This window comes from Crocodylus porosus, unplaced genomic scaffold, assembly GCF_001723895.1.
Source record: "Crocodylus porosus isolate Cpor-Errol unplaced genomic scaffold, CroPor_comp1, whole genome shotgun sequence".
Taxonomy (NCBI): Eukaryota; Metazoa; Chordata; order Crocodylia; family Crocodylidae; genus Crocodylus; species Crocodylus porosus.
Window position 1 is genome coordinate 24094605 of NW_017728909.1, and position 21681 is coordinate 24116285.

The following is a 21681-nucleotide window of genomic DNA, read 5'->3' on the forward strand; positions in this document are numbered from 1 at the left end:
TCTATTTGTTATGCATCAGACTGGAACAATAACTCTAAGAATGATGCTCCGAGTATGCATTAATGTTTCACATGCAAACATCCCTGATTATGGGGTCACTTCAGCCACTGACAAAGTTTGCTATCTACCTAGCCATTATTTTAGCCACGTATTTTCCAAAGCTCTTTACAGCCCTAACCAAGATCATTATATTGGGAACTTCACAAAAGATAGTTTCAGTCCCAAAAAAACTTACATTTCAAATATACAAGACAGACAAAGAAAGCATTTGTATCATCCCCTTGGCTGCTTAGGCTGCTGGCTCTGGCAGGCAGGTTCGCTCTCTCCACTCTAAGCCACCCTTCCCAATTTAAACGCAGTCTTTAAACTGCAAACAAATAGGCAGAGAAGCAAACAGAACCAAGCCTTGATGCCTGCTCAAGGGCATTTGGAGGGGAACTCCTGGCTCTGGCCCACAGCACAGCAGCTTGGTCCCACCTCCCTGTAGTAAGCGCTCTATTAACAGCTGACTCCTGCCCTCCAAACTGTCCCTTCACCATTTGTTTCTCCACTCCCCTCTGCATTTTTGAGTTCCCAGTGAGTCACTCCCCTACCAGTAGCTCCCCCAAGACTGAAGCTACTCAACAGAGCTGGCTGCCCCACCCCCCCCAAGGTGACAGACCACCTTATTACACCCCCACCCTTTTGATAGAGAATTGAAGCATGGGAAGATAAAGGGCTAGAGCCAGGTTACTTCCACAGGTGCTTATACTGAGGTGTAGCAATGCCTTGCTTCAAAGAAGTGATCAAAGAAGTGATCAGGGTTAAGCACTAGGACATCTCTATAGTCAATGGAGAGACTTAGGTACTTTTGGAGAGTGATCGAGAAAGGCTGGAGGCAAAGAATAGGAACAAGGAAACCCAGGAGTGCAGCCCTCTCAGGAACTCAAGTACCTAAACCAGGCTTTGCTCTTCCTTTAAAATGTTTTTTCCGGTTTCTGAGTGCAGCCACTTCTTTGTAGGTAAGTGGGTAATAGTGCCCACTTTTGTATAACATCCTCATGATTAGAGCACTTGGCCAGGAGTGGAGGCTTGTGTTCAGGCCCTCCACAGCCTGAGGGAGTGAAATCAGAGCCACGCAGCAAGAGGGAATGTGGCTCTATAACCTACTGGGTAGGGAACTATCATGAAGTGGTTGAGATCTGGGCTCTGCTACTCTTGCTTGTTCTCCTGCTGGGCCGATGACTTACTTTCTTACTGGCTGCCAACTAGAAATGAAGCCATTGATTACTACCCTCCGAGCCCAATGCTCCAGCCAGTTTTCAATCCACCTTACAGTCATTCATCTAAACCTTACTTCCTTAGCTTGATGGTGATAATATTGTGGGAGATTCTATCAAAAGCTTTGCTAAAGTCAAGCTATATCACATCCATTGCCCTCTCTGTATCCACAGAGCCAGTCATCTCATCACGGAAGGCAATCAGGTTGGTCAGACATGACTTGCCCCTGGTGAATCCATGCCGACTGTTCCTAACCACCTTCTTCTCTTCCAAGTGCTTAGAAATGGATTCCTTGAGGATCTGCTCCATGAGTTTTCCAGGGACTGAGGTGAGGCTGACTGGTCTGTAGTTCCCTGAATCCTCCTTCTCCCTCAGACTGGCTTCCCAGGGGATCCTGCCCATCAGTTCCCTGAGTCCTAGGTCCTACCAGGGTTTGAATTATGAGGCAGCTCAGGGAGGCTGAGTCCCCACTATAAGACACAACAGGCCACCTGTAAGATTTGAAAATCATAACCGGGGGGGTCTCCAATTTTATTAGGGCATTGTGATGGGCAGCCCAATTTTTTTTTATAGACTCCCCCAAGAGTTAAAGTGTATTTCAAACCCTGGTCCTTACTCTGTTGCTCTCCTTCCTTACTTCCTTTTCTCAGGATCCTGAACTCAATCATGTCATGGTCACTGCTGCCCAAGTTGTCATCCACTTCTACATTCCCCACCAATTTTTTCTTGTCTGTGAGCAGCAGATAAAGAAGAACATGGCCCCTATGTGATAAGGATGAATTATAAGGTATCTTAAAAGCATATTGTAGAGCATATATGCATGCATTCTGCATTAGGTTAAACAATACAAAATATTGCTCTCCCCAAGTCCCATTAGCATTGCTCACAAGTGGATATTTGGAACAGACTCTGTCTTCAGATTACAATAGATGTATACATGTGCATAACAAAAGGGAATGGATGTCATTTTTCATAAATGGGTGGGAATTTCAAAATGTGATTTTTATATTTGGTCTCTGGATTTGGCCTATGCATTTAGAACTAACAATGGCTTAGGTTTTTGTATTTTTGTAAAAGAAAACACTCTTTCATACAATATCCAATCAGCCTTATTTTCTTTGTTAAAATATATTTCTAGACTACTGCTCGTTCCATATCTATCTTCAATACTTCGTTTGTTAGATGAGAGCATGGCAGAAAAAAGGTGCTATTTAAGAGCTTCATTCATAGCTGTCAGGCATTATAAAACTCAGTAAATATGATGAAAATCCTACTGACAGAAAATAGATCTAAAGTCAAATAGAAATAGCAGTCTTTGAGTTTAACTCCTCTAAACAGTTTTCTTTTTTTCCTTGGAGGAAGGAACAATTTGTGATGGTAATTGCTTTTAGATAGGTTTTGGATAGTTCCTGGTCACTAACTGCTTTTGTGCTATCACTGAAAAGCAAATTTAATTGTAATAAGTAATGCAGACAGCATCTAGCAACGTAGCCCTTTATTTTAAGGTGAGCCACATGGCAGAACTGGTGGATTTATTTAGTAGAATCTCTTCTCTTCTTTTGGAGCTGGTTTCATTACAATTCCACCTACTTCAAGTCTCCTATATACTCTAAACAGAATCAACCCCATAGTGCATGCAACATCTGTATATTAAAGAAACTCTAACTCCAACCAGCATCCATATGTTCTTAAAAACAGCAATTTTCACTGACATAAATAAAACATTCATGTGCAGATCATTTTCTTTCATGCAGCAACTCTCTCTCTTTTGTGAATCTGACTGTACAGACAACATGCACTAACGGGCATAACTTCATACCTGTGGTGTAAATTGGAATCCACTGGTAGAATTCATTCTTGTAGGGAACTGTGTCAAACTCACTGCATTGCATCTGACGAAAGGTTGGCATGCCTCCCTGACAAGGGCTAATGTTACACATGCGATATCGTTTCCTTTCTCCCGTACAGTACTTTCCTCCAAACTGAGGCCTAGAAATGAAATATGAAGTTTTGGAGTATTAGGGTCTGTTTGAATGTGAGATTTATTTTAACTTTGCATTTGCTTGTCACATCAACTGGACAGTAATATCTTTTAGATTCTGACAAGGTAAGCAGATAAATCCAAGTAGATGTGGGGCTCAGTACATTCACAACAAAGTAATGAACTTTGTAGTCAGTAGGAATGAAATGCACTCAGCACTTCACAAGTACTCAGCTCTCATAGCATTGAGCTTGTGAATTCATGTGTATTGTTTGCTGTTTAACTAGAAGAATTGACTCAGCCTAAATCTTACTGACCTGGACAGATGAAATACTTCATGGGGTGAGAAACTACTTTGTAGCTGTAACCAGTGTAACTGTTTCATTTCTCTGCTTCATTCTGCAATATCTGAAGCCAAACTGCAGTAATTTACCTCCGGTTCCACTCAGGGGTAAATTACTGTAATTTAGATTGACTTACTGTGGGTTAGGAGTAGACAGATGAAATAGTTACATCAGATAAGTTGATGTAAACTCACAAGCACTAAATCCATCCTTTCATTAAATAGTGTAATTGTACATTTGTCCTGAAGATCCTAAGTTCCATTTAAAAACGGTCTCAGGCATCTCTGAAAAATCTCCCTTCCTCCTATTTATCTAGATGCAATAGACCCAAAGCCAGAGTTTCTGAAGTTCCAAAAGAAAACAATGTAGGTTCAAATGCAAGTTGTGGCTACTGAATACCCCTGAGGAATAGGCAAATATTCTCTACCTCCTTATAATTATTGAAAACATTTTTATTATTCGAAGTAGTATCGTTAAATCATGTTTCTGATATATGCAGTAATCCTGGAGGTGAAGTATAACATTTTCTCTCTTTGCTGGAATTAAGTTCCATGGAAGATAAGAAAGACTGAAAACCAGGATAAAGATTGAAAAAGACCAGGCTGGTAAATTTTAGACAAAATTGCTTTTATGAGGAAGAATATGGCTGACTGATTAACCTGCTGCAGTAGTTGCTGATTATGTGGTGAGATATAAATGTGTCTCCACTTCTATAAATACCCCTGCAATAGCTCTAAGACCTTGCACAATGCACAAGAAACACTGAACAAAATGGCAACAAATTGTGTGTCAGACTTACTCTGGGTTACTGCATTGTCTCTCTGAACTCTGAACCCCTGCTCCACATGTCCTTGTACAATGGGACCAGGAGGACCAAGTGCCCCATCCGCCATTAATCGCGTCTGGATTCTTGCCCACTGTAATACACTCACGGGTGAAGCACCACTGAAGAAACAGCAAAGACAGAAAGTCAGAAAAGTATCAGTGGAAAATACTACAGTGGGTTGAATGCTTGAAGAGAAAACTAATTAGTTGTGTATGCTAAGAAGCACTAAATAGTATTACCTCTGGCAGGCCATCTCTAAGGCTATCTCATCCTATGGTGAACAATTTGTTACGTGATAATTCCTAAGTAGAATTCTACTCCAAATTATTGGTTATAATTATGTACATACATACATGCATGCATACATACATACATATTGTTTCAATGTATATGTATATATATGCAATAAATATATATGTAATATATATATATTTTAAAAAGTAGTCTGATCACCTCTGAACCTTAGTTTTGCTAATACAGACAAAACTAGTTCTTTTAATTTCTCTTCATAAGATTGTTTCTCTGCTCCTCTAACCATCCAGTGGCCCTTCTTTTTTGAAATCTGGTGACCAGGGCTGTATACAATATTCTAAATGGGGTCTTACCATTGACCTGAACAGGGGTATGACTGCTTTCTTGTTTCTATGGAATATACTCTGCCCTGGAATTGCACTAGCTTTTTTCAAAGCCACATCATAATAGTTGCTTATGGTCATCCTTTGATCAACAGTACACTGACATCCATCTTTTCCTTTGTTGTTTCCAGTACAAGAACTACTATTTTACAGCAAACTATTGTTGTTCATCCCAAAGTGCATGACTTTGCACTCCATGCTATATTAATAAACAGTAACAGAAGTTATGCATAGGTTATAGAAAGTTCTAGAAAAATGGGCCTGGTGTATCTTTTAAATACTGTGTTTCAGATTCTCAGCTGATGTAAATAAGCATAATTCCACCGATTTCAGAAAAGCTAAATTGCTTTTATGCTAGCTGAGGGTCTAATCTGATGTATCAAAATACACAGACACAATCAGGGGTCTCACTGTGCCACCTTAATGTATTTTAATGGACAAACATTACTGTGCGTCCCCATGCTGAAAAAATGGCAGCAGGGCACTTTGAACTCAAGCACTCATGGGACTCTTCAGCCTGGAGAAAAGAAGGCTCAGGGGGACTTGGTGGCAGCCTATAACTGTACGAGGGGGGTGCACCAGGGTCTGGGAGAACAGTTGTTCACCAGGGCTCCCTAAGGGATAACAAGATCTAATAGCCACAACCTTCTGGAAGGCCGGTTTAGACTAGACATAAGGAAAAACTTCTTTATGGTCCGCGTGTACAGGTGTGGAACACACTCCCCGCAGAGGTGGTGCACGCACCTACTCTGGACTCATTCAAATGGTGTTTAGATGCTTCTCTTGCGGGGGTCATTTGACCCTAGCAGACTTTCTGCCTATGGCAGGGGGACTGGACTCGATCTCGCAAGGTCCCTTCCAGCCCCTAATGTCTATGAATCTAAAGTGTGTTTTATTTCAAAGCATACTGCCACCCTTTTTTCAGCATGGAGACGCACTGCGATGCTAATGCACATGTCATGGAAGGCTGCCGGAGCACATCAATTTCCGTGCTCCAGCAGACTCAATTAAGTTTCTGGATACTTACGCACATTCCATGTGCTTTAGTTCAAAGCATACCACCGCCATTTTCTCAGCACTGATGTGTGTTGTGCCACTTATACACCTACATCTGATGCAGCACCGGGCATGTTTAATTAACACATATCACTAATAAAAAAAGCCCGGTGCTGAGTCAACAGCACATGTCAAAATGCCAAATGTGTTTCTAGGATGACTTACTCTATGGGCATATCTACATGAGACACATTAATGTGCATTAAATGGGTGTGTATTAGAGCTGTGTGAAACAACACCATTCTGCTTTGACTTCCGTTTCGATGGAAAAGTGTTTTGAGTTTTGTTTAATTTTGAAAGCACTGTTCCGTTTTGTTTTGATGCTGTTTCAACATTTCACCTATAGGCTCTTCTGCACCCCGCACTGGGAAGATCCTGGCCCCAGCCAGCAGCACCAGCCTCCTGCCATCTGGCAGGCAGTTTGGGGGCCTGCACCCCTGGGAGCAGTCTGGCACAGCCCCTGCAGCCTTCCTGGGAGTGCAGGCAAGCCCCCAATCTGCCTGCTGGCTGGGGCCAGTGGCAGCACTGATCTTCCTGGCACGGGCTGCGCCCAGCAGCATCGGAGCAGGAACAGATCCCCACATAAACTGATTTGCCCTGGGCACTGCACCCTGCACCCTCCTTGGGTTGACTCTGGCAGCAGCCCGCACCCAGCGCTGGGTGCGGGCTGCTGCCAGAGCTGACCCAAGGAGGGTGCAGAGCCCGGGGCAAATCAGCTTATGTGGAGACCCACCCCTCACCCAATCCCATGCACCCTGGATGCAAAGAAGCCACCACTCGCTCTCCCCACACCTACCAGCCGGTGCCACTGCCGATGGCGACGGCAGCTTCTTCACATTCAGGGTGTATGGGATCAAGGTGGGGGTGAGTCCCCGCATGAACTGATTTTCCTTGAGCCCTGCACCCTCACCCTCCTCAGATCTGCTCTGGCAGCAGCCCGCACCCAGCACCAGCAAGATTGGCACCCAGCACTGGGCGCGGGTTGCTGCCAGAGCCAACCCAAGGAGGGTGTGGGGTGCAGGGCCCGGGGCAAATCAGTTCATGTGGAGACCCACCCCTGCCCTGATCCCATTCACCCTGGATGCAAAGAAGCTGCCGCCACCACCAATGGCAGCACTGGTTGTCGGGGGGAGGGTAGTGAGTGGCTGGACACAAAGCCAATGGTGGCAGTGCATAGTCACCACAGCCACTCTGCCCAGCTCTGCAGGGCCCCCCAAAGCGCAGGGCCCATGGCAGTCATCCTGATTCAGGGCCCCCGAGGGACAGCCCTGGCTGCCACCGCCTCGGGCAGCAGAACCAGCCTCCTGTGAGCCAGCAGGCAGATTAGGGGCTCACCCACACCCCCGGGAGAGCTGCAGGGGCTGTGCCAGACTGCTCCCAGGGGTGCAGGAGAGCCCCTGATCTTCCTGTTGGATGACAGGAAGCTGGTGCTGCTGGCTGGGACTGGCACTGAAGCCAAGTAAGCCTGGCTTCAAAACTCAAAGCATTTTGAATCTTTCAAAATGTTTCAAGTGCCCTTGAACCTGTTTCAAAGGCTTTTGCTTCATTTTGATTTCACTGTTTCAAGCTTGAAACACATTGAAACATCTTCAAAATGAAACATTGGGCAAAATTTTGCACAGCTGTAGTGTGCATCTACACGTGCATGCCCTTAACGCACATTAATGTAGGCTAGTCATGCCTACATTTGATACCTACAAATGCAGGTATAAAGTTTAGGCCTGATTATTTAATATGCATTAATGTATGTTGTAGACACGACCAGGAACTAACTTTAGTGCAGGATCTGCCCTGCCACTAGGGTGCCAGCCTGAACCTCGCTCCAGAAAATATCCAGCCCCTGACCTGGGGCTCTGCTCCCTAGCATCCCATCCCCACCCACAACCCCACAGTCTGGTCTTGAAGACTCACAATATTGTAAATATTGTATATAGTTTCCCCCTTGCATATAGTTTTCCGTTTGAATATAGTTTTTCACTTGTTAGTGGGTTTTTTATTATCAGTGTGTGGGGAGGGTGGTGGAGGGCTCTGTTGATTGAGGGGGGAGGAGGGAAGGAGTTCTGTTTGTTGAGGGGGAAGGGATGGGGATGGGCACTGTGAGAGTAATAAACTATTTTTTGTTTCACCCATGTGCATGTGCTGAGACTGGTGCTGGGGGTTGACAGGGAATGGGGGGGGGCTGTGGGGCAGGCGGGCTGGAGTGGGGAGTGCAGGAGGAGGGGGTCAGCCAGGTCCTCCCACAACCAGTGCCCTGGGCCATGCTGGTAGATGCATGGCTGTCCTGGGGCCTGGATGGGGGGGAGCCTCCTGGGGCCAGCAGGGCCACCACCATGGCCAGCAGGACTGTGAGGCACTGGTCAGCACTGGCAGGGGCTGGGCTGGAGCAGCAGGGCACTGGGCATCGCTGGCAGGGAGAGGGACAGGGACAGGGGCAGAGGCTGGAGCAGCCCTGGCACAGGTGAGCAGGGTAGCCAAGGAAGGCACTGCTGCATGCTGCTCCTGAGCTGGGCATGTGGCTTCTGGGCAGAGAAGGGGCTAGCTAGGGATCAGAGTTTACCAGATGGCTGCTAGTTGCTGGCAGCTAGGTCTGGCTTCAACATGGCTGCCAAGAGCTAGAAGCCATGTGGCCAGAGATTGGAGCTCCCCACAGTGGCCACAGGGGCACATGGCAAGGCTGCAGAGACTTGGCACTAACTTTAGTGCCAAGTCCAGGGATTTGGGACTAACTTTAGCCTCAAGTCCTGAAAGTATAGACACCTGCCAAAAATTGCTTAATGTGCATTAGCTTAACGCCTATTAAAATTAGTTGCACTTAAATGTACGTGTAGATGTGCCCTATGTCACACAAAGTTAGGCTCTAGGCCCCTTGAAGAGGCAGTAGTAAGATTTCATAGACATTAGGGCTGGAAGGGACCTTGTGAGATCATCAGGTCCAGTCCTCTGCCCAAAGAGCAGGAAAGTCAGCTGGGGCAGATGACCCCAGCAAGGTGCACATCCAGGCATTTCTTAAACATATGCAAAATAGGTGCTTGCACCACTTATGGGGGTAGTTTATTTCAAACTCTGGAAACTCGGGCGGTAAAGAAGTTTTTCCTTATGTCCAGTCTAAAATAGTCTTCCAACAGTTTGTGACTGTTAGACCTTGTCTTCCCTTGGGGTGTCCTGGTGAACAGATGTTCTCCCAGTTCCTGATGCACACTACTTTTATACTTACAGGCTGCCACCAAGTCCCCACAGAGCCTTTTCTTCTCCAGGCTGGAGAGTCCCCTGTGTCTTGGCCTCTCCTCATGAGGCCTGTTCTCTTGACCTCTAATCATGTGTGTGGCTCTCCTCTGGACTCTCTCAAGTTTCTCCATGTCCTATTTAAAGTCTGGAGCCCAGAACTGGATGCAGTACTCCAGCTGCAGCCTCACCAATTCCGAATAAAGTGAAAGGATGTCTTCTTGGGTCTTGCTTGAGATGCATTGCTGGATGCAAGCCAGAGTTTTACTGGCCTTGCCAGCTGTGGCATTGCATTGGTGGCTTATGTTCATCCTGTATTCAGTTATGACCCCCAAGTTTCTTTTGGTCATGGTGCTAGTGAGTGTAGTACTTCCAAGTCTGTAAGTATGATGTGGGTTCATTCTCTCAAGGTGGAGCACCTTGCATTTCTCTGTGTTGAATGTCATCAGGTTTTGATCCACCCACCTAGCAATCCTCTCTAGGTCATCCTGAATCCCCAACCTATTCTCTAGCACAAGGGTGGCCAACCTGTGGCTCTTCAGAAGTTAATATGCGTCTCCTTGACTCTTTGCAACAACACATGGTGACCAGCTTCCATTTGGAAGGCTGAAGTGGTCAATGCCTTTTTCACCTCAGTCTTCATAGGGAAGGTCAACTCCCAGACTACTGCACCTGGCAGTACATTTTGGGAAGCAGGTAAGCAGCCAATAATGGCAAAAGAACAGGTTAGGGGCTACTTAGAAAAGCTGCATGTGTACAAGTCCACATAGTCTGAGCATGCTGAGGGATATGATTGTAGAGCCACTGGCCATTATCTTTGAAAACTCATGGCAATTGGGAGTGGTCCTGGATGATTGGAAAAGGGCAAAAATAGTGCCCATATGTAAGAAAGGGAAGAATAAGTTTCTGGGGAACTACAGATGAGTGAGGCTCACCTCAGTTCCTGGAAAAATCATGGAAAAGGTCCTCAAGGAATCCACTTCTAAGCATTTGGAGGAGAAGAAGGTGATTAGGAATAATCAGCATGGTTTTAGCAAGGGCAATCCATGCCTAACCAATCTGGTTGCCTTCTATGTTGAGGTGACTGGCTCTGTGGATGTAGAGAGTGCAGTGGACGTGATACACTTAACTTTAGCAAGGCTTTTGATACAATCTCCCAGAACATTTTTGCAAACAAGCTAAGGAAGTATGGGTTGGATGAATGGACTATAAGATGGAAAACAGGCTAGATCATCAGGCTCAATGGGTAATTTCTAATGGCTCAATTTCTAATTGGCAGCCAGTATCAAGAGGAGTGCTCCGGGGGTTGGACCTAGGGCTGGTTTTGTTTAATACCTTCATCAACAACCTGGAAGATGGGATGGAGTGCACCCTCAGCAAGTCTGCAGATGACACCAAGATAGGGGGAGTAACAGATAAGTCTGTGTGAATTGGCAGCGATCCAATTTGGACCTGGCCGCTCTGGATGGCAGCGATCTGATCCGGAGCTCCAGACCAGGTTTCCACCTCGATCCAGCCGAAGTGGCTCCAAAGCCTTGGAAACCCGGCCATAGGGTATAATGGGGGAATCAATGAAATATTTATAAAGTTGTTGTTTTTTGTCCTATTTGGGTGAAACTTGCAGGAGTAGTAGCTTTTACTGAGGCCACAAAGCCTACCAATTTTCAAGAAGATCAGTGCAGGAATTTTGGGGGAACTGTACCCCAAATTCTTGAAAGCAAAACTCCTGTCACGTCTATGTGTTACACCACAGGGGGTGAAAACTGCAGGGCCGGTAGCTCTTGCTGAGCCCACAAAGCCTGCCAACTTTCAAGAAGATCTGTGCAGGGATTTGGGGGGGAAATGCACCTCAAGCTGTGGACAAGCAAAACTCGTGCCATGGGTGACACTGCGTGTGTTAAGGCTCAGCAGGGTGACAGCTGCAGGGGTGGTGGCCGCTGCTGAGGCTACGATGCCTGCCAGCTGTGGAGGAGATCAGTGTGGGGGGCGGGCTGGGGCCCTGCACCCCTAGCTGCTGACAGACAAAACTCGTGCCGTGGGTGCTTGTGGGACTGACTGTGTCTGGCTTGGGGCAGTTGATTGTCTGTATTGATTCTTTCCCCTCCTTAGCCTGGTTTTGTAGGTGCTACTTGATGTCAATTAACTGACTACATTAGCTAGGTCCTGTGTATTGAGCTGATCCGTGAGTGAATCATGATTGATTGGTAACTGGTAACACAGTAGCTTAGCAGCCAGGCCTGCAGTAGTGTTTCCCGCACCCCGCCCCAAGACAGAGACAGTCAGTCCCACAAGCACACATGGCACGAGTTTTGTCTGTCAGCAGCTAGAGGTGCAGGGCCCCAGAACCCCCCTGCACTGATCTCCTTGACAGCTGGCAGGTGTCGTGGCCACAGCAGGGGCCACCATCCCTGCAGCTGCCACCCCGCTGTGCCTTAACACTTGCAGTGTCATCCATGGCATGAGTTTTGCTTGTCCACAGCTTGAGGCGCAGTTCCCCCCAAACCCCTGCACTGATCTTCTTGAAACTTGGCAGGCTTTGTGACCTCAGCAAGAGCTACCAGCCCTGTAGTTTTCACCCCCCTATGTTGTAATACCTAGACGTGACATTAGTTTTACTTTCAAGAATTTGGGGTGCAGGTCTCCCCAAACCCCTGCACTGATCTTGAAGCTTGGCAGGCTTCATGCTCTCTGCAGAGTCTACCACCTCTGAAAATTTTCATCCAAATCAGACAAAAAACAACAAAGTTATAGATAGCTTATTGTTTTCCCATTATACCCTATGGCTGGATCTCCAAGGCAGCTCCAAAGCTTTTTGGAAGCTCCAAAGCACTTTGGGAAGCCTAACAAAGCAGTGCTTCGACCCGGGTGTGCCCTAGTAATAGATATACTGGAGAACATGGTTAGGATTCAGAGAGACCTCAACAAATTTGAGGACTGGACCAAAATAAATGTCATAAGATTCAATAAGGATAAGTTCCAAATCTTGCCCTTAGGACAGAACTAACCCATGCACAGTACAGGCTGGGGCCAGACCAGCTCTTCAGAAAAGGACCTGGGAGTTACAGCAGACAATAAGTTGAATATGAACCAAAAGTGTGCCCTTGTTGCGAAGAAGGCTAACAGCATACTGGGCTGCATTAGTAGGAGAGTTGCTAGAAGATCAAGGGAAGTAATTATTCCTCTCTGCTCAGCACTGGTGAGGCCATATTTGGAGAACTGTGTTCAGTTTTGGGCCCCCACTACAGAAAGTATGTAGACTAATTGAAGAGAGTCCAGCAATGGGCAATAAAAATAGCTAGGGAGCTGGGACATGACTTCTGAGGAAAGGCTGAGGGTACTGGGCTGATTTAGTCTGAAGAAAAGAAAACTGAGGGGGGAATTAATAGCATCCTTCAACTACCTGAAAAGTGGTTATAACGAAGACAGAGATATACTATTCTCAGTGGTGGCAGTTGGCAGAACAAGGAATAATGACCATTTGTAGCAAGTTGCAGGAAGGAAAGTTTAGGTTAGATGTTAAGAAACACTTTCTCTCTAGGAGGGTAGCATAGGTGATATGTAGGAGGGGCACAGGGGGGCATGTGCCCCCCCGAGATTGGCTGCCGCTGCCAGTCACCGCTGCACCCCCTGCCACTGACACAACTGCTGGTGGCTGCAGGCAGTCCCTGCTCGCCACACGCGACAGTGCAAATGGCAGCTGGAGGTGGTTCCTGCTCACTGCCTGCCCCCTCCTCACCACTGACACCTCCATGGCTGCCTGAGGATGGTCCCTGCTTGCCTCCGCCACACCCCCATCACCAACACCACTGTCTGCGGGTGGTCACCGTTCCCCCCCAGCCTCTGGAGGCACGTGTCGTTCATGGAGGGTAAGAAAACACTAGAACAGGTTAACCAGAGAAGTTGTGGAGTCTTCATCCTTGGAGGTTTTTAAGACCTGGCTAGACGGAGGCTTGCCTGAAATGATCTAGTTGGGGATGGTCCTGCTTTGATGAGGGGGTTGGACTAAATAAGCTCCTGAGGTGCTTTCCAATGCTAATTTTCTATGATTTTATGATTATAGCTTCCACTATTACATAGCCTCCTGTGAAATTAAATGGACTACAAATGAAATCCCAGGGAGAATTTTGACTGGCAAAAAGCAATTGCCTCCACTGGAAGCTGGAGAGTTCCAATTCATTTTAACTATCACAAATGGCCAGGATTTCAGTCTTGTCTCATCCATTATTTTTTATGGTGGTATTTACTGCACACTCTTCAACATACTGATAGTGCTTTTCAGTGGTGTGTTTTCTGATGCAGCTAACGTCTGTCATTTGTTTGTTCGCTCATCTTCTCTTGGGAGCTGTGCACAGGGGAATGTCGTGTTTTGGTAGGGCTCATGCTGGTTTTTAATCGGATCTTACTATACAAATTATATGCATGTCAAATTCATATAATACATTCATATATAATACAATGTTATGTTATGTGATACAATGTAATACAATCCAATATACACACAAATGGAGCAAATGCCAAAGAAATGTACATTGCAGAAAGTGCTGGCATTTGTGATAACCCTAAATGAAACACATAATAAATCATTTCAGGTTAGCTTCTACTTATTGCAGGTTGGAATGGATAGACAAAAAAGTGTTAAGTCAGCTGAACCACAGTAAATTCTCCCTCCACTTTTTACAGTTTATAACTGTTCAATCTGTCCACTCTTACAGCCTCCCTCCAGAGAAACATTTCAATTTGCTTTCTGGTCATTTACCAGATCAGTGGGATGGGTTGAATGAGAGACAGCAGCCACTAACACTGAGAAAATTATCAGGTGAGAGATTTCTTGTTCTGTTGCATAGCTTCCATGCTTAATCACCTTTAATGGAAAGGAGTGAGCAGTGAATCACAGAAGTAAAGGATAAAAATGATAAGGAGAATTTTAATTATTTGGATAGCATAATATAAAGCAGGAATGGATGTTTCCCTCCATGTAACACAAAGAAGGTGTGGAAACCAATCCTGCAGCACTTTCCTAGTAAAGAGTGTCTCTGCAGAGGAAAGGACACATACTTTACAATTTTCACCCAGGTGAGGCTCAGACACATTTTCCCCAGTGCCCCTAGGGACTTCAACAAATAGTCTCCCAGACACTTAGCTTGCCAGCTGGTGAAAGATTTTAATATTTTGCCTATAGTAACTCTGAAGCCCTAAGGCCTTGGTATTTTGAACAAAATATGACTACTGGGTTACAACTTTATATTCCCAAGATCTTTCTTTTAGAGCTTTAGGAATGTGCATTTATGCCTGAGCCGGCCAAAGGAACGTGAAAGGTTGCAATGAAAAAAATGAAAGAACAATTTTCTAGAAACTGGGGGAAAAGGAACTTATTTTGAATAGAAAAGTTTCTAAAACACTCACCATAAGCAACGTATCAGAGGGGAATTGGGGAAGGGGAGGGCATATGCCCTCCTGGCTGGACCCAACACCTGGCAGCAGCAGGGGTGGGGCAGGGGCAGTGGCATGGAATTGTGCCTCCCCACTGGCAGCACTTCCATGTCACCTATGCCACTAAGCATAATCTTTTCTGAAGACAACAGTGTGATTCTTATTTACATTATGGAAGCATTTCAAAGCCTGTCTTTCAAAGATAGCAATTAGCCACAGGCTTGTATGATCCATCGTTCTAATTAATTTTGGCATCTGAGATATTCAAATGGAGAGTCCAGTGTTTCTCTAAAAGATATGACACTATGCTATGAACACCTAACACATAAGGGACACTTCTTTTTAACAGGATAAGTCTGCCATCAGGGCGGAGAAGCCAAGACCATCATGCTTGAGCAGGGGTTTGGACTAGATGACCTCCTGAGATACCTTCCAGCCCCACTATTCTATGATCTGCTTTTCTATGATCTTTACAGCTATTGTGCTGTCCTCATTCACATATTCTAGAAAGAACTGCAACTGAGGAAATTAACACAACGATCTAAGCTATAATAAATATGGTACAGTAATACACACAGCTGTCAGTTATTTTCTCCCTATCACTGCAGGAGTGTAACCAGCAGTGCATTTACTAGGTAGCATGTAACTATGCGAGAAAAGATTCTACCATATACTCTTAGAAGTTATTCTTCAGCTAAACTGATCACCAGAAATTTTCCCTTGATTTTCAGCTTGAAATCTCATCCTTCATTTTATTTCATTCTTCCTACTTGTACTGCACTTTGATTCTGGGACTTCTAATTTTTAATTCATGAATGGATTTTCCTCTTGAACACTTCCTGTCACTGAGGCCCCTGGTTGCATGGTTAAGACACCATAACATGCCATGTTTCACATTAAATATGGAATACCTTCATGGCTGGTTTGTGTCATGCTTAATTTTGAATGTGTTCCCATGTGTGTAGGCATTCAAGAGCAGCATGCACAGCCCAGCTGCATGACCACTCTTTGAACATGCTGGCCTACAGGGAAGTCATGTTCAAAGAGCAGCAGTGCTGCTGTGCTGCACCAAGCCTTTTAAAAATTTCAGGCTGGAAAGGTCAAGATTGTGGAGTTTCTCCCCGATCTTGGGTTCCGCCCTGGGATCTTTAAAAAGAAGCTAGGCAGGAAAAAGCTAGGTGGGCTTTAAAGCTTTCTCAAAAGAGGTCCGGAAACCATGTCTAGTCTCTCTTTATAAGATGAAAAGCAATTATAAGCCCAGAAGAGTCTGCCTAGCATGGAATCAGAGGGAATCCAAATCCAAATGCACAAGTATTTGGATTCCAGCAATAAGACAAATCCAGACAAGACTGGATAGCCTGGCTCTTTTAGTAAGCACCAGCTGGGCATAATATGGAGAAGTATTGAGGTCATATCTTACAATTGCTCTGAACTAGGAAGCTGACTACCTGCTGCTTTTCAGTTGGCATTGATTGAAAAGAAATGTATTTGTTAGCCCTCTCAGTTGGAGGACAAGACGACAAACAATGATAACTTAATGAGAGCTGGTAGAGAAAGGTCAGGGATTAAGCTTAATAGCAAAGAAAGATGAAAATATGAGTAAACTCCATGGAAGTTTGCTAAAGTTCAACAGAACAAAAATAATGCACACCTTACAGGATGCAGTTTAGTTTAATTTGGAATGTGGACAAAGCCTGTCAAGTAGCAATTCATACTTTCCCAAATGCCTTTTCAGACAACTGAAGCCCATAATCACCTTGTTTTCTCCACACCTCGTTCCATCTGCAGCAGCATCTAGTTTTGATCGGCAAGAACCTTTCACAGAGCACCAAAGTGTCTGGCAGATATTCTGTAAAAGAAAGAAGAAAAAAGCTACAACAGTCTTCTGAGTAGAAACTCCAAGATTTTCAAGCACTGTTTATGTTTTGGGGGAATCTCAATTTGCCTTAAAAGGGTTTGCTTTCATTTCATAGACTTCATAGACATTTGGGCTGGAAGGGACCCTGGAGGATCATCGAGTCCAGCCCATTGCCCCAGGGGAAGTAAGCAAGGATCATAGGATCCCAGCAAGATAAGCATCCAAATGTGTCTTGAAGGCATTCAAAGTGGGTGCTTGGACCGCCTGCAGCAGCAGTCTATTCCAAACCTGGGGGGCTCAGACAGTGAAGAAGTTCTTTCTTATGTCCAGCCTGAATCGGTCGTGGCAGAGTTTGTGACTGTTCCAGAAGGTCAGGTGCTCGGAACTTTCCAAAAATAGTATTCTGTCAAGGTAGTTCAAATTAAAAATTCCAAAGGGGCCATAAAGGAGCTTTAAAGGCTGTAACTTAAATATAATATTATGTACTTCCATTATCATACTTTTTCCTGTTATGTGCAATTTTCTTTCATGCAGTTGGATACTCAACGATTTACATCTATTTGTATATAATAAAAGTTATTATTTAAAGCAAAAAATGGGTTTTGGAGGGCAACATACGACGCAAATCTGGTGTTTAAGTCTTCACATGCCCAAATGTTAAGTATATCCAGAAACAGGGTTTTGATTCAGCCTTTCATAGATGTCGGCTTAAATTATCAACACTCTTCAGCACTGAGAGCTAGGACTAGAATATCAAGAAAGTTTAGTTGGGTCTTGGCTCTGGTGCAAGACACACAGGTGAAAGCCTGCTGCGCCCTCGTGAGCCCAAGGAGAGACCCCAGGACCCACAATGAGCCCCGGCCTACTCATAGGTAAACAGGGGCCCATGGTGGGAGCAACATAGCCAGCTGGGAGGCAGCCGAGTGGAGCCAAAGAAGATCATGCTGGCCCCCCCCCGGCTCCTACTTCGTCCAGCCCGCCCAGGGAGCCGTGCTACTGGAACCTTGTGAACATGCTGCGCAAACAGGTGCACTTCTGGGCCCGGTGCACAAGTTAGCCTGGGAGTTTGTGCAGAAGCGTGAATGGGAGGGTCTGTGGCCCTGCCAGTGATCCCCCTAGGGTAGGCAGTCCCATCAGTAGCCGGCCTACCAGCGGCATGATGCAGATGGGCGCACGCTGTACCTCGAGGGTCCCCTCGGAGTCTGCAGCCTCCCCCTCTGGCACCTCAGAGGCCTCCACCCAGACAGAACCCATGGTTCTGAGTTCCACACAGATGAAGCCCCTGGCTCTTGGCTGCAGGGGCTGCCTGGCATGTTTCCAGGCTCATGAGACTGGGAGCATTGCCACCCCCCCTTGCAGAGTTTGCTCCACTTTGGAATCTCTGGGGCACCAGAGACTGTGTGCCATCATGGATGGTGAGCAGGAGATTGACTCCTACTGCCAGGCCCTTAACCCCTTGGAGGCAGAGGGTAGACCAAGGTCACCTCCTAGGACAAGGGAGGACTCGGGGATCTCCCATACTGTCCAGGCCAAGGGGTTGGAACAAGGTGGTCAAGGGCCCCAAGGCCCGCCACACCAATATCCCCTCCCCTCTGGGGCTCTGCAACAGGTATGGACCCCTTGCAGCCCCAGTTGAGCCTGTGGAGATGCCAGCTCCTGCAGGCAAGGGAGGATCACCCACCCCTACTCTCCCTAAGACGAAACGCAGAGTGGTTGTCATGGGAGACTCCCACCTGAGGGGCCACTGAGATGGCAATCTGCCACCCCAACCCCCTAGCCCAGGAGGTCTGCTACTTGCCAGGGGCACACATCAAGGCCATAGCAGAGAGGATACCAAAGATTATCCAGGCCTCCGACCACTACCCTATGCTCCTTATCCACATGGGCACAAATGACATGTCACAGAGCAATCCCAGCCGGGTCATGAAAGACTACAGGGTTCTGGGAGAGGGGTTTAGGGGGTTGGGGGTGCAGATGGTCTTTTCCTTGCTCCTCCTGGTTGTGGGCCATGGGCAGAGGAGGGAGAGATGGGTTGAGGTAGTCAACCAAAGACTGCGGTGCTGGTGTCATTGCGAAGACTTTGGCTTCCATGATCACAGTCCACTTGTGAGAGAGGCGGTGGTCTGCTGGGGAGAGATGGCCTCCACCTCACTCCAGTGGGGAGGAGGCTCTTCTCAGCCAGTCTGGTTGACCTGCACGACCAGGCTTTAAACTAAGCCTGCTGGGGGTTGCGGGGATTACTGCCACTGCTGGCCCGCTGGGTAACTCTTGTAAATCCAGCAGGCCAAGGCACTTAAGGGAAGCCACCTCTACCCTAGCCCCAGAACAATCAGTAGGGAAGGCAAGGGCCCCCAGTTGGACACTTGCCTGCCTGTACACTAATGCCAGGAGCTTGGGAAATAAACAAGAGGAACTGGTCCTCCTGCTACACAAAAATAACTACAACCTCATAGGAATAACGGAGACCTGGTGGGACTCCACCTATGATTCGGTGACAGGTATAGATGACTATACTCTGTACAGGCATGATCATGCAGATAAAAGGGGTGTGGGATAGCCTTCTATGTCAAGGACAGCTACATGTCCCTCCAAATTGACATTGGCACCCAGGAGGGATGACTGGAGTCTCTCTGGGTCAAAATACTTGGGGAACGTGGCTCAGGGGACATCATGGTAGGAGTCTACTACAGACCTCCTAACCAGAAGAAAGAGCTGGACCAGGAATTTGCCAGGGAACTGGCTGAGGCTGCACGCTCTTGGTGCATGGTTGTCATAGGAGACTTCAACTACCCAGATATGTCATGAGAAGAGTATTCGGCCAAATCCGATCAGTTGCAAAGCTTCCTCACATGCGTGGATGAGCTCTACCTGACTCAAGAAGTCTATGGGCCGACAACAGGCAAAGCATTTCTGGACCTGGTACTGGCCACAGGGGATGACATAGTCAATGACTTAAGAATCGATGGAAAGTTGAGTGATAGTGACCACAAGCTGATCACCTTTACTAGCCATTGCAAAGCTGGCAAGTCAGTCAGCAAAGCAGAAGTCCTTGACTTCAGGAAAGCTGTCTTTGACAAGCTCAGGAGGCTCATTGTTGAGGCCCTAAGGGGTAGTTCAAGAGGACTGGTTGCTCCTCAAGGGAGTGATCCTGACTGTACAAAGGATGGCCATCCCATCTTGGAGGAAAGGTAGCAAAAACGCACAGCAACCCCCTTGGCTCAGCAGTAACTCAAGGACCTCCTATGCCTCAAAAGAGAGATTTATAAAGGATGAAAGGTTGGAATTACCTCCAAGAAGGATTACTCAGCACTGATCCACACCTGCAGGGAGCGGATCAGGAAAGCCAAGGCTGCAACTGAGTGCCATCTGGATTCACATATCAAGGATAATAAAAAGTCCTTTTTCATATATAGGGAGTTAGAAAAGAAGCAATGATAACATTGGGCCCCTGCTGAACCAAACGGGGCAGTTAATTACTGACACCCAGGAAAAGGCCAACCTGCTTAACAGGTAATTCGCGTCAGTCCTTTCATCAGTCCAGTGGGACCGCCCTGCTTAGCAAGATGCGGGAGAGCCAGGATGAGGGTGTATTTATACTCAGCATCAGTGTTGATCCAGTAAAGGATCACCTTGAGATGCTGGACACCTTCAAGTCAGCTGGTCCTGACAGATTACATCCTAGGGTACTCAAGGAGCTGGCAGGTGTCATTGCTCAACCGTTGGCAAAAAATATTCAAAAATTCATGGTGCTCAGGTGAAGTACCTGAAGACTGGAAGAAGGTCAATGTGGTACCCATCTTCAAGAAAGGGCGGAAAATAAATCCTGGGACTTACAGGCCAATCATCTTGACCTCAATCCCTGGTAAGATTCTTGAGAAAATTATCAAGGAAACCCTTCTGGACAAGCTGGCTGAGGGCAATATCCTGAGGGATAGCCAGCACGGGTTTGTTGTGGGTAGGTCTTGCTTGGCCAATCTCATCTCCTTCTATGATCAGGTGACATATCACCTGGACAAGGGAGAAGAGATTGATGTCATATACCTGGACTTGAAAAAAGCCTTTGATCTGGTGTCCCATGACCTCCTCATGGAAAATTGGCCAACTGCAGCCTTGGCTACACCACAGTCCAATGGCTGTGAAATTGGCTCTGAGGTTGGACCCAGAGAGTAGTGGTTAATGGCAGCAAGTCATTATGGCACTCCGTAACTAGTGGCGTCCCCCAAGACTCTGTCCTTGGACCCATTCTCTTCATCTTTATCAATGATGTGGACACTGGTGTCAGAAAAGCAGTGGCTAAGTTCGCCGATGACACTAAACTTTGGGGCATACTGTCCACACTTGAGGGGCCAGCACGGGAGATTATGCTTAGGGGCAACCAACGCAGGTTCATTAGAGGCAGGTACTGTCAGACCAACCTGGTGGCCTTCTACAACCAGGTCACCAAATCCTTAAATGCAGGGGTAGCAGTGGACATAGTCTTCCTGGACTTTCAGAAGGCCTTCGACACTGTCTTTCACCCTGTTCTCATTAAGAAACTGGGGGACTGTGGTGTTGACACCTACACAGTCAGATGGGTCGCCAACTGGCTGGAGGGCTGCACCCAGAGAGTGGTGGTGGATGGGTCATTTTCAACCTGGAGGGATGTGGGCAGTGGGGTCCCGCAGGGCTCAGTCCTCGGGCCCGCACTGTTCAACATCTTCATCTGTGACTTCGATGAAGGGGTAAAAAGCACCCTGTTGAAATTTGCTGACGACATTAAGATGTGGGGGGATGTGGGTGCGCTAGAAGGGAGGAATAGGCTGCAATCGGACCTAGACAGGTTACAGGGGTGGGCGGACAAGAATAGGATGGGATTCAACACTGACAAATGCAAGGTGCTGCACCTGGGGAGGAAAAACCAGCACCATACCTACAGGCTGGGGAACTCCCCTCTTGTCAATACAGAGGCGGAAAAGGATCTTGGAGTCATCATTGACTCCAAGATGAACATGGGCTGGCAGTGTGGGGATGCAGTCAGGAAGGCCAACCGTACCTTGTCATGCATCCACAGATGCATCTCGAGCAGGTCC

At 46.7% G+C, this 21681-nt stretch overlaps 1 protein-coding gene across 3 annotated transcripts in view; it reads right to left on the reverse strand.

Annotated features, from left to right (window-relative positions):
• Positions 1 to 21681, reverse strand: part of ADAMTS12 (ADAM metallopeptidase with thrombospondin type 1 motif 12) — a 344985-nt gene that overhangs the window by 106929 nt on the left and 216375 nt on the right. For all 3 annotated transcript variants that reach the window (XR_002100368.1, XM_019531927.1, XM_019531926.1), the window contains exons 10-12: positions 16511 to 16603; positions 4385 to 4530; positions 3080 to 3249 (exon numbers count right to left, since the gene is read on the reverse strand). Coding sequence is in view for 2 of the 3 variants with exons in the window: in XM_019531927.1 (XP_019387472.1) it covers positions 3080 to 3249; positions 4385 to 4530; positions 16511 to 16603 (409 nt within the window). In the remaining variant the exon portion in view is untranslated. The remainder of the gene's footprint in view (positions 1 to 3079; positions 3250 to 4384; positions 4531 to 16510; positions 16604 to 21681) is intronic.